Source organism: Budorcas taxicolor, chromosome 1 (assembly GCF_023091745.1).
Source record: "Budorcas taxicolor isolate Tak-1 chromosome 1, Takin1.1, whole genome shotgun sequence".
Taxonomy (NCBI): Eukaryota; Metazoa; Chordata; class Mammalia; order Artiodactyla; family Bovidae; genus Budorcas; species Budorcas taxicolor.
In genome coordinates, this window is record NC_068910.1 from 10,254,389 (window position 1) to 10,267,302 (window position 12,914).

The 12,914-nt window shown below is 39.9% G+C and overlaps 1 protein-coding gene across 3 annotated transcripts in view; it reads left to right on the forward strand.

The window, feature by feature from the left end:
* The window catches only part of RBM6 (RNA binding motif protein 6), an 83,737-nt gene that overhangs the window by 18,992 nt on the left and 51,831 nt on the right, over positions 1-12,914 (forward strand). For all 3 annotated transcript variants that reach the window (XM_052653422.1, XM_052653405.1, XM_052653498.1), the window contains exons 3-5: positions 394-1,672; positions 3,340-3,429; positions 4,984-5,053. In XM_052653422.1, the coding sequence (XP_052509382.1) occupies positions 394-1,672; positions 3,340-3,429; positions 4,984-5,053 (1,439 nt within the window). The remainder of the gene's footprint in view (positions 1-393; positions 1,673-3,339; positions 3,430-4,983; positions 5,054-12,914) is intronic.

A 12,914-nucleotide genomic window follows, 5' to 3' on the forward strand; every position in this document is an offset into this window, starting at 1 on the left:
ATATAGGAATCATCGTGTTGATCTTGGAATTCTAAGCTCCCTGGTTGTAGGAAATGGAAATTTTTGTAGAGTGTCACCATTGCTAGCTTATCTGGTGTTGCGGATTTTCCCTGTTGCAGGACTGGGTGAAAGCTTTTTCTGCAGCAGTCATGTTGAAAACCTTGTGTTGACTTTCCTCGTGTTCTGAAATGGGAACTTAAAAGTTTACTCCGCCACTTCGTCTTAAAATAGCAAAACATTGCTGTTTTCTGCAGATCTAGGACCTTGTTACAGAACTCTGCCAAAAAAAAAAAATGTTTACAGAAGAATGTGCTGTGATTAGAGAAGAATATGCTGGTGTGTAGATTTCAAACTCTCTGGACAATATGAATAACACTGTGTTTGTTTCTACAGTGGGAGCCAAGAAGAAAGGTTTGCTCCCGGGTGGAACAGGGATTATCCTCCTCCTCCCCTTAAGAGTCATGCTCAAGAGAGACACTCTGGCAACTTTCCTGGCAGAGATTCACTTCCCTTTGATTTCCAGGGGCATTCGGGGCCTCCCTTTGCAAATGTAGAGGAGCATTCTTTCAGCTATGGAGCTAGAGACGGACAGCATGGTGACTATCGAGGAGGGGAGGGCCATGGACATGATTTCAGGGGGGGAGATTTTTCATCTTCTGATTTCCAGAGCAGAGATTCATCACAGTTGGACTTCAGAGGTAGGGACATCCATTCTGGGGACCTTCGGGATAGAGAAGGGCCACCTATGGACTATCGGGGTGGAGACGGTACTTCTCTGGACTACAGAGGCAGAGAGACATCTCACATGAACTACAGAGACAGGGAGGCTCATACTGGTGACTTTAGAGGTAGGGATGCTCCTCCTCCTGACTTCAGGGGCCGGGGCACTTATGACTTAGATTTTAGAGGGCGGGATGGAGCCCATGCAGATTTTAGGGGAAGGGATTTATCAGACTTGGATTTCAGGGGCAGAGATCAGTCCCGTTCTGATTTTAGAAATAGAGATGTATCTGATTTGGACTTCAGGGACAAAGACGGAACCCAAGTGGACTTTAGAGGCCGAGGTTCAGGTACTAGTGATCTAGACTTTAGGGACAGGAATATACCACATGCAGATTTCAGAGGTAGACACCGATCCAGGACTGATCAGGATTTTAGGGGCAGAGAAGGAGGACCTTGTATGGAATTTAAAGATAGGGAGATGCCCTCTGCGGATCCAGATATTTTGGATTACGTTCAGCCCTCCACACAAAACAGAGAACATTCTGGTATGAATGTGAACAAGAGAGAAGAATCTGCACATGACCATACAACGGAAAGACCTGCTTTTGGCATTCAGAAGGGAGAATTTGAGCATTCAGAAACAGGAGAAGGAGAAAAACAAGGTGTAGCCTTTGACCATGCATCTCCACCAGACTTTGAGAACAGCCAAAGTCCTCTTCAAGACCAGGACAAGTCACAGCATTCTGGAGGTGAACAACAGAGCTCAGATGCTGATATGTTTAAAGAAGAAGGTGGTCTGGACTTTCTTGGCCGTCAGGACACTGATTACAGAAGCATGGAGTACTGTGATGTGGATCACAGACTGCCTGGAAGCCAAATATTTGGCTATGGCCAGAGCAAGTCTTTTTCTGAGGGCAAAACTTCCCAAGATGCCCAACGGGACCTTCAGGTATGTTAATAGAGTGGTCTACTGTTTTGTCTTTTAAGATTTTATATATTTACTTATTGATTGGTTGTGCTGGGTCTTTGTTGTTGTGCGGACTTTTCTCTAGTTGAGAAGAGCGAGGGGCTACTCTTTAGTTAGGGCTGCTGGGCTCTAGAGCACAGACTTAGCAGTTGTACGAATGGGCTTAGTTGATCTGTGGCATGTGGGATCTTCCCAGATCAGGGATTGAACCCATATCTTCTGCATTGGCAGGTGGATTCTTAACCACTGAGCCACTAGGGAAGCCCTGGATTGCTTTGTTGAGTTTTGCTTCTTCATAAGACTTTTCTGAAGGATGATGTATAGAGTCCGTTAGTCCTGGGTCTTACTTTATACAGCCATTAAAAAGCAAGATTTATAGTCACAAATGGAGTGTACATCTCTAGAGAAAGGGCCCTCAGTTCAGATCATATTTTTGATGTGTATCTCTTCATTATCTCGCTTGATGGTACTAATTTAAATGCCGTGGGATAATTTAGTTAGAAAGTATTTGTCTTTGGGAGTTGGTTCTCTCGTCTCTTACGTAGTCAGGCCTTGTGGCTGTTTGGGGTTCATTTTCTTACTTAAAATCATTTAGAGAATATCTAGGATAAGAGAGAAAATACCTAGTTAGGAGGAGGCAATGTTAATGTTGCAAATATTGAAGCTAACTTAATTGACTTAAATGTTGATTTTCTGTATGTCTAATATATGGTCTAATGTACATATAATCTTAGAATTATGTTTGCAGTTGGACATTGAAAACATTACCTTTAAAAATAGGTGTTACCCATCTCTATTGCAGTTTCTGTTATTTTGGACAGTAATTCTAAGACAAGCTGGTTAGATATTTGGTTAAAAAATGGATTTTGAGAATGTTAGAACTAGATGGCCGTATAATTTATTATTCAGGTCAGGACACTTTCAAGAGTAAAAGAGGACACTATTTGTAATTATGCTCGGACAGTAGGTGTGGTCAAGTAGTTGTAGGAGACTTTTTTCCCAAAGGTTAAACCCTTTTTATAACTTGAAATGGAGGAGAATCAGAGCTGAGACTTCTGTGCATATGGAAAATGCAGATTTCTCTGATTTTGTACTGTTAAGTTATATCATCAGATGACACCTTTTGATTTTGTTCTGAAGATTGTTTATAGGTAACATCTTTGATAAATGACATCTGATTTTATTTATGTGCTGTTTTCTCATTCAGGAAAAGAAAATTCTAGTTTTAAAAATCTAGTTGATTTTTTTTTTTTTCCCTGTTTGTAAAAGTCCCTTTCAATGTTGTTTCTCTTCATTTTCTGCTTTACTATTTCAAAATTCCTGCAATTAGCATGGGTCTTAGAACACTTATATTCTAATGATTTGAAATAAAATTTGGGGGGAATTCCCTGGTGGTTTAGTGCTTAAGACTCTGCCTTTTCACTGCCAGGGACCAGGTTCAGTCCTTGGTTGGGGAAGTAAGATCCCACTTTAAAAAAAAAATCAAATTTTGGAACTCAGAAAAAGAGACAATTATAATTTTTTATATCTTCATATGATGCAAGTCATTTTGATTTTTTTTATCCTGAGTACCTGTATTTCATGTTGTTACATTTTGCACAATAACATGTATTTTTTTATGAAATAAGTTTTTTTGCTTTGGATTCAAGGATCAAGATTATAGGACTGGCCCAAGTGAGGAGAAACCAAGCAAGCTTATTCGATTAAATGGGGTGCCTAAAAGTGCCACAAAGGAAGAGGTAAGGGTCTCGTTCTTTTTTCTCTTTCCTTTTCCTTTCTTTTTTTTTTTTGGTCAATTAAAAAATTTTAAAGACTTTTTATTTTGAGAAATTGTAGATTCACAGGAAGGTACAAAGAAATCCTCAGGGAAATCTTGGTTATCGTTCACCCAGCCTTCCTCTGCCTATAGAGCAGAAGCTAAACCAGGAAAGTAGCTTTAGTATAATCCCATAGAGATCATTCATATTTCACCAGTTACTGAGTACTCACTGAGGTGAGGTTTGTAATATATTTATATATGACAAGTGATTGTTGTCCTCAGACCTGATAATCATCCTTGAGGGTATAATCCAAGTAGGAGGGAGGAGGGTTGGAGTGCTTACATAAAGATGCTGTTTATAATAGTAAAAACTGGGAACTTTCTAACTCCTCAATGTTAAAGAACTTGGTAACTAAATTATGGATGACCTTAAGGAAGAATTTGGTCAGAATATACAATCACTAGAGCAAACAGAGCTTTACTCTGTGTTAGGCATTGTGTGATACTTAAAAGCATAAGTTCATTTATTTATCACAACATTCTATGAAACAGGTACTCTTTATTCATTCATTCAAAAATGACGCACCTTTGTATGCCAGGCAGTGTTCTAGGCATGGAGTGATACAGTGGTGAACATTATAAAGTCACTGCTTCCATGGATAGTAAAAAGAATAAGCAGAAAAAAAAAATTCAAGCAGCGATGAATGCTCTGAAGAAAACTAAAGTAAGGGTTTAGAGCATCACTTGGGTGCAAGTGGTGTTAGATTGGGTAGGTAGGGAAGACATCACTGAGGAAGTGACATTTGAGCCCAGGCCTGAATGCAAGTGAGAGAACAGTCCATTTGAAAATGGGGAAAAGAGCTGACCAGGCTGAGGGAGTTCAGGGACCATGGCCCTGGATAGGAAGGAGCTCATTGCATGATCTTAGGTTTAGAAAATGAGACTCTGGGTGCTGAAAGGTTGCACAGCACATGAGGAGGAGAGACTGGGAATACTGGCAGTCTCATTTCAGAGCCTGAGCTCTTGAGGTTATGCTCTTCTCCCGTTTTTTTGTACTTGAGAATTTTTGAGTAATTATGTTCTACTCATTGAATAGTTTTGGAATGCCTGGAGTGTACTTGGCTTAATTTGGCCTTTGTAAAGTAATCATTGCTTTAAAGTTTGTAGAATAAAAACCACTAGGGGAAATATAAAGAAGGCAATGGCACCCCACTCCAGTACTCTTGCCTGGAAAATCCCATGGACGGAGGAGCCTGGTGGGCTGCAGTCCATGGGGTCGTGAAGAGTCAGACAAGACTGAGCGACTTCACTTTCACTTTTCACTTTCATGCATTGGAGAAGGAAATGGCAACGCACTCCAGTGTTCTTGCCTGGAGAATCCCAGGGACGGGGGAGCCTGGTGGGCTGCTGTCTGTGGGGTCACACAGAGTCAGACACGACTGAAGTGACTTAGCAGCAGCAGCAGCAGGGGAAATATAATGTTTAGTATTTGATTATGATGTGTATCATTAGTGTGCATACCATATTCTTACAGATTCTTAACGCCTTTTGGACTCCTGATGGCATGCCTGTGAAGGACTTGCAGTTAAAGGAGTATAACACAGGTGAGTTTCATGACTTGCATGCAGCCTTGGGTTAGGAAGAGTCTGTCAGATCTCTGCATCTTGTGTTCCTCCAAATTTTTTTTAAGAAACCACAATTAAGATTTCCAGAAGCCTCCTGTTGATGCCTTCAAACAACAGCCAGCTATACCCTTAGCTGTAGTTCTTTGTGGATATTTGTCCACTCATGGGTGATGAGGATGTATTTTCCAATACTTCTGAGTGCCTATGAGATACAAAGTGAGTGTTGTAGAATTTGTCCCCAAATATATTTTATGCAATTAAATCATTAAACTTGCTGCTGATGTTCTTCATGGTGGTGGAATGTTTCTGTTTGAGCCGGGTAAGATTTTAATTACCTTACTATACGTAAAACTTTACGTTTCATTGCTTCAGCATGGAATTTTCAACTTGCCAGAGAAATTGTACAAATGAGTAGTTTCTTGAGATTTTAGTCTTTTTCTGAGGACAGGGTCCTGCACCATGGATTTTGTTGAAATCCATGAATAGATCCAGAAGACCTTTCTTTTTGACCTCTGCTCTACAGATTGGATTTTCAGAATATCCTCCTAGTATCTTACAGTACCAAATTTGGTCAGTTTCTTCAAACCTTATTATAGAAAAAGTAGTCGAAAGTGAAACACTCAAGATATTGGACCAGTATTTTTAGGACTCCCGAATATGAAACAAATAAAGGTAATTTTAAAGTGATCTATTTTAAATTAAAGAAAGTAGAGCATTAGTTTTTTCACAAGTCTTAGAATTTCAGTAATTCATGTTAAAGAACTCTTGAAGTAAGAGCAAGCCATATTTTTGAGTATATAGTTTACCTTTAAACAGTTCACCATGGAATAACATTTTTGCATTAACTAGATTACTTCTTCTGATTGGTTTTACAGAATAAAACTGTCCACAAAAATTTTGGCGCTTGAAATAATCTGGTGTTTGTGTTAAGTACAGAAATTGTTTTCCTGTAATTTGACAGTGAACTCAGGAGCATTATTTCTCAGAAAGCTAATTATTTCTTTGTTTGAAACATAACCAGCTCTAAATTTGTGGAAATATGACTAAGAGTAGGTATGTTCTCAAACACAACTCTTTTTGGGATGAGGGGTATGTGTCTCATAGAGACTTTCCTGATTTACTATTAACTTTGAAAATTAAAAATAGAATTTATAGCCTTCAGTTGCTTTTTGACTCGCAGGGCAATAACTTCAGCTTTGATCTTATTTCATGAACTGTACTTTGGTTAAGTATTGGCGTTTAGAAAAAAGATGTGTTTTGGTATTTAAATAACGGCAATTTTAATTCTTCATTTCTTTAGTACTCATTGACTTTCTACATGTATTGTCAGATTTATTAGCAGAGTAAAACCTACATTGATCTGTAGGGTTCACAGAGGAAGTCCTTAAATTTTCTGGCTCTGGCAGCTATTAAAATCATAATTGGCAGACCAGAGACATTGTTACAAATGTGAAATCATTCAGGACAGTAGTTTTAAAAAAATCAGTTTTCAGGAAATTTTGCCTTTTCTTGCCATTTTAATACATGAAGCGATCAGTTCAGTTCAGTTCAGTCGCTTTGTTGTGTCCGACTCTTTGCGACCCCATGAATCGCAGCACGCCAGGCCTCCCTGTCCATCACCAACTCCCGGAGTTCACTCAGACTCACGTCCATCGAGTTGGTGATGCCATCCAGCCATCTCATCCTGGGTCGTCCCCTTCTCCTGCCCCCAATCCCTCCCAGCATCAGAGTCTTTTCCAATGAGTCAACTCTTCTCATGAGGTGGTCAGAGCACTGGAGTTTCAGCTTTAGCATCAGTCGTTCCAGAGAACACCCAGGATTGATCTCTTTTACAATATACGCATATATGAAAATGTTGAACGTGTTGGTTGCTCAGTCATGTCAGTCTATGGGGTTGACTCTGCGAGCCCACAGACTGTAGCCTGCCAGGCTTCTCTGTTCATGGAATTCTCCAGGCAAGAGTACTGGAGTGGGTAGCCATTCCCTTCTCCAGACGATTTTCCCGACTCAGGGATCAAACACATGTCTCCTGTATTACAGGTGGATTGTTTACCTGGTCTGAGATATCACAGAAGCCATCATATTTGTATAAGTGCACACATGCACGTGTGTGCACACATACACACACCATATTTATGTAAGCTCACAAACACACACACACGTATATATACTTTTTAAAATGAAAGAATTGAAAGGATTGGATTACCAGTCCCATATTATCTATATTATATCACTGTATGGCAAGTAGAGTGAGCTTTTGAAATTATCAGTCATGTCATGTTATTCCTTTCCCTAAAACCCTTTAACACCCTTCCATCTCAATTGGAAGAAACTCCCAACTTCTTGTTCTGACTTAACACAGTCCTGCATGAGCCTGCCCTTGGCTTTTTGTCTGATCTCATTACATACACTCTTTACCTTTCTTAACCATACTCTAGCCATCCTGAGCCTTCTCTCGTCCTTGACCATATGGACTTATTGCTTTGTTACAGCCTTTGCACTGCTCGTCTCTCTGATTCTCATTTTCTTTGGGGGTTTAGTTCTTGGCTTCAGTTTCAACTCTTAGAGGCCTTGAGTCACCATCCAATCTGAAATCATTCCTCTGTCATTTTATATCATATTTTTGTCATCGTAGGATTTATCACTTAGATATTTTTCTCAGTGGTTTTGTGTGTTTTATTCCTGTCATTGGAGAGTTAGCTTCATGACAGTAGGAGCCTTGTTTGGCTTGTTCCCTCCTGTTTCCCCAGTTCTTGACTCTCTGCCTAGTAGCCCAGATGGGTTCCCAGTATACATGGAATGAATAAATGTGGTGTATATGGAATAATGTATTTGGAGAGCCCCTGTGGTCTCCTTTCAAGTGAGGAGACCCCATGGCACTACAGGTTACTTCAGGTTTTACAGCAGTGCACTCTTCCTGAGTGCTGAAGAACATATCTTGAGACAGTCAGATGTTCTGAGAACTTTAACATTTACCTGTTCAAAGATTATGTCTGAATTTCAGTAGAAATGGTGTCTTTTATAAACAGCCATCAAGTTTTTAGGTTAGGATAACCTACAAAGACCATGTAGGTTGGATGTTGTTCCTAAGAGGGGGGTTGTGGGGTAATGTTCATCCTTGTAGTTGATGTATTGGGGAGCTAGTCTGTAATAGAGAAAAGCTTAATGCCTCTTCACTGACTCGAGTAATTATCAACTTAATTTTTGTCTCATTTAGAACTGTGTAAGTCCAGGGCTACAACTTTTATCTAAATCTTTGGGGTCAGATGAATTTATGAATTTTTCTGATTATAGAAAGGTAATATGGTTCAGTAGCTTATATGTGAATTATATCCCCCAATGGAATGTGTATAAGATATAATATTTCTGTAGAAAATGAATATTCTCATTAAGAAGACTTAAAAAGACTGTAAAGAGACTATAGTATAGGTCAAGCGGTATCTCCAAATGACTTCACAGAAAATTTACTGAAAACCTTGACACTTAGGGGATATTTAGGTTTTGGAATTTCAGATAATGGATAATGAACCTGTACCTGTTGTGTACATTTGAATTTTTCTATTGCCAAGTGCAGGTATAATAGTAGCCCTATTAATTGTAAAATACCTTGACTTATATGATTACATTTCTGGGGAAGTATCAACAATGAAATGTCTTTTGGTGACTGGGCAGACAAACTCTGGTATATACATCCTGTGGAATACTACTCAGCAGTAAAAATGATGACACTAGGCATGCAGGTATTGCATGCACGTAGCAAGATGGGTGGATGTCAGAGGCGTCCTGTAAGTGAGATTGGGCTCGAAAGGCTACATACTGCAGTAGAAAGAAACAAAGTACTGATACATGCTACAACCTGGATGACCCTTGAAAACTTCACACTCAGTGAAAGAAGTGAGGCACAAAAGGCCACAGTATTGTCTGCTTCCGTTTATATGAAATATCCAGAATAGCCCTATCCATAGAGACAGCAGGTGGATTGGGTAGTTTCGTAGTTGTCAGAGGCTGGAGAAGAGGGAAGTGGGGCGTGACTGCTTAATGGATATGGGATTTCCTTTTGGGGGTGATGGAAATGTTTTTCTGGAACTAGATAGTCTTAGTGGTTGCATAACATGGTGAATGTACTTAATGTCACTGAGTTGTACGCTTTATGTTTTGTGTATTTGATCATAATTTAAAAAAAGACTCCATACTGTATGATCCTGTTTATATGACGTTCTGGAAAAAGAAAAATGACAAGAATAGAAAATAGTGGTGCCAAGTTATTGGGGGACGAGTTGACTGTAAGATGGAAGCATGAGTGAATTGATGGGCATGATGGAACTGTTTTATATATTGATTGTAGTAGTGGTGAATCAGTGTTAAATTCACTGAAGTTGGTACTACTGTGGTTATGTAAGAGAACATCCTTATTCAGCTCGGTGAATGCTTGACGGTAAAATGATTGGTCAGAGAGATCAAATAAAGTGACATCCTCTGAGTGTCAGAGAAATGAAATGAATCAACTTTTCATGAGTATTATAGGAAATGATCAGACAAGAAGTAGAGAAAAATGTGTACAAATAGACCTGACTTTTTTGTGTGTTTTCTGGAAGTCTTGTTATATACCTCCATTCCAATGCATATTTTTTTTAAAAAGAACATTTTCAACCTCTGAAAATGTAGTTGGGTTGTAAGAATTTGTAAATTCCCAGAGAGGAGCTGTTTTCTATACAGGAGACCTTTGGAGGCCTTAAAGTTTGGAGACCTTGGAGGCCTTGGTTGTTTCAATTTTGGTATGGGGGAAATGTCTCCATTATTTCTTCTTACTAAGAAAGAGCTGCCGCGCCTTCAGGGAGTTTTAAAATGATCTGGAGTACTTTGTTGTTCAGTCGCTAAGTCGTGTCCGACTGCCTCCCCGTGGACTGCAGCACAGCAGGCTTCTCTGTCTTTCACTACCTCCCGGAGTTTGCTCAAACTAATGTCCATTGAGTCATTGGTGCCATCCAACCATCTCATCCTCTGTTGCCCCCTTCTCCTCCTGCCTTCATTTTTTAAAAATTTATTTTAATTGAAGTAATAGTGGATTTACAATGTTGTGCCAACCTTCTTTCCAGCAAAGTGACAAATGTGTAAAGTTGTACACATAGCCATTCTTTTTTTAATATTCTTTTCCATTATGGTTTATCATAGGGTATTGAATATAGTCCCCTGTGCTATTCAGTAGGACCTTTAGGACCTTGTTTAGATAACATTTTAAAAAATGAATCAAATGTACCTGAGTGATGGTGACAGAGTAGGAAAATCATTGTTTAATGAGTGAAGCTTAAGCTCCATTAGGTTTTTCCTGGTAACCTTGCAATTGAATTTATGTCACATTATTTCCTCTGATTGCTTTTCTCCAAATCAAAGAAAAAAACATTAGTCCTATTATCTTTTTTTAAAATATAAATTTATTTATTTTAATTGGAGGCTAATAACTTTACAATAGTCCTGTTATCTTATCTCACACTCCGAGCTACAAAAATTCCTGGCAGCAGTGTGTGAGGTTATGTGTGAATTGGAGGTTAAATAATATTTGTGATATGTTTCTTCAACCTGAAAGTATTAGTGCTAACTCTGGAAGTAATATACTGAATGAGTAGATCCTCTCAAGAAATTTTTGTCAGAAATTCTGACAGACTTGACGTTAGTTTCTAAAACTATGCAGTGGTGTTGTGTTGAGGGAGTCAAGTTTTCTGTTCCATTTGTATAAGTACTTCTATATTTGTTAGAAAATTAAAATTTTTCATTTTAGCTTTCAGATCAATATCAAGTCCTAGAATGTGCTTACCTGGTTTATCAGACAATGAATGTGTTTGACAGTGTACAAGCAAATCTGATGAAAAGCTTTGGTAAACCTTGACTAAGAGTAGTCTTGTATTTTACAATGGGTGCATGGAGGACAAGTGCTGCCAGTAAGTTAGCTGATTACAGTGGCATTTGCAGTTGAACTTGACATAGGGGACAAACCTCATGTAAATTGAGAAATGGAGGTCTTAACGTGTTCTGGAATGATGTCAGCAGAAAGCAGTGTATGCCTCTGTGTCATACAGGCAGAGAGATGATGAGAGATTTTGTTTCCTCCTCCTATGTGAAAGGTGTTCAGTTGTGTCTGACTCTTGGCGACCCCATGGACCATACAGCCCGTGGAATTCTCCAGGCCAGAATACTGGAGTGGGTAACCTTTCTCTTCTCCAAGAGATCTTCCCAACCTAGGATCAAATCAGGTCTACTGCATTGCAGGCAGATTCTTTACCAGGTGATCCACAAGGGAAGCCCAGGAAGACTGGCGTGGGTAGACTATTGCTTCTCCAGCGTATCTTCCTGACCCAGGAATCTAACCAGGGTCTTCTGCATTACAGGTGGATTCTTTACCAACTGAGCTACCAGGGAATCCCTAACATCAGTCAGTTCTGGCACTAAGTGGATAACTATAACTCAGTCCAGTTGTGACACTTACTACCCAGAGTTGGCATCAGACTCCAGGTTTAGGGCCTCAGTCCCACAACTGTGCCTTTACTTCAGATACCAATCACAGGTTACCCATACTTCTGTCGGAGGTTCCCATAATCCGACACCCTCTTCAGGTTTGATTATTGACTAGAATGGCTCACAGGACTCAGAGAAATAATCAGTTTATTATAAAGGAGCAGGTGAAGAGGTAGATAGGTACTTTGGTCTGGAAGGATTCCAAGAGTAAGAGCCTCTGTCCCATGAAGTTGGGGTGTACCACCCTCCTATAATGTAGATACCTTTACCAACCTGGAAGCTTTCCAAATCTTATGATTTAGAGGTTTTTAGGCAGTTCCATTATGTAGACATTATTGATTAACTCATTGGCCGTTGGTGATTGACCCAATTGCCACTCCCTTTTCCATTCCCTGGAAGTTAGCAAATGAGGCTGAAAGTTCCACACTTCTAATGAAGTCTTGGTTTTCTATTGACCGGTTGCCAGCCTGAAGCTATCTAGGAGCCCACCAAGAGTTGTCTCATTAAGACAAAAGACTCATCACTCTTACACTCAGGAAATTCCCGGAGTTTAGGAGCTCTGTGTCAGGAAAGGAACAAAGACCAATATCCTTCTGTGATACCACAGATGGAAAGTCTACAGCTACCTCTGGCTGGTACCTTCTGCCTTTAGTTGGGCATTAGTTCTCTGTTATAGGTCAGAGGTGACCTAGGCTCGTGTTCTGGTCAGCATGAGTGTCACAGCATGCCAGTTGTCTAATAACTTCTCTAGATAACTAGTTCACTTTTGGCATAGGTGAGTGGCTGGGTGAGTGTGATCTGCTGTCATCCTGAACAGCTTCCATCTAGGAAGACATTATCTTTGTGGAATGTTCCCAGAGCCCCTTGGGACATTGGTGAATTGTCCTTTTTGTACTAGGACCAAGGCAGTGGGGGCCAGTCAAAATAAAAATACCTTTGTACCTGTGGGAAAATCAGATATGTTTTTAGTATACACTGGAAATCAGTGAGGAAATTTATCCCTTTAAAATTTTAGCAGCAACACAGAGGCAGCTGAAATCAACCCTGAGTGTTCATTGGAAGGACTGTTGCTGAAGCTTCAATATTTTGGCCACCTGATGGGAAGAGCCAACTCACTGGGAAAGACCCTGATGCTGGGAAAGATTGAAGGCAAAAGGAGAAGAGGGTGGGATGGTTAGATAACATCACCGACTCAGTGGACATGGATTTGAGCAAACTTTGGGAGATAATGAAGGACAGGGAAGCCTGGTGTGCTGCAGTCCATGGAGTTGCAAAGAGTTGGACACAGCTTAGTGACTGAGCACCAACAGGGACAACTGTCTCATCTTTA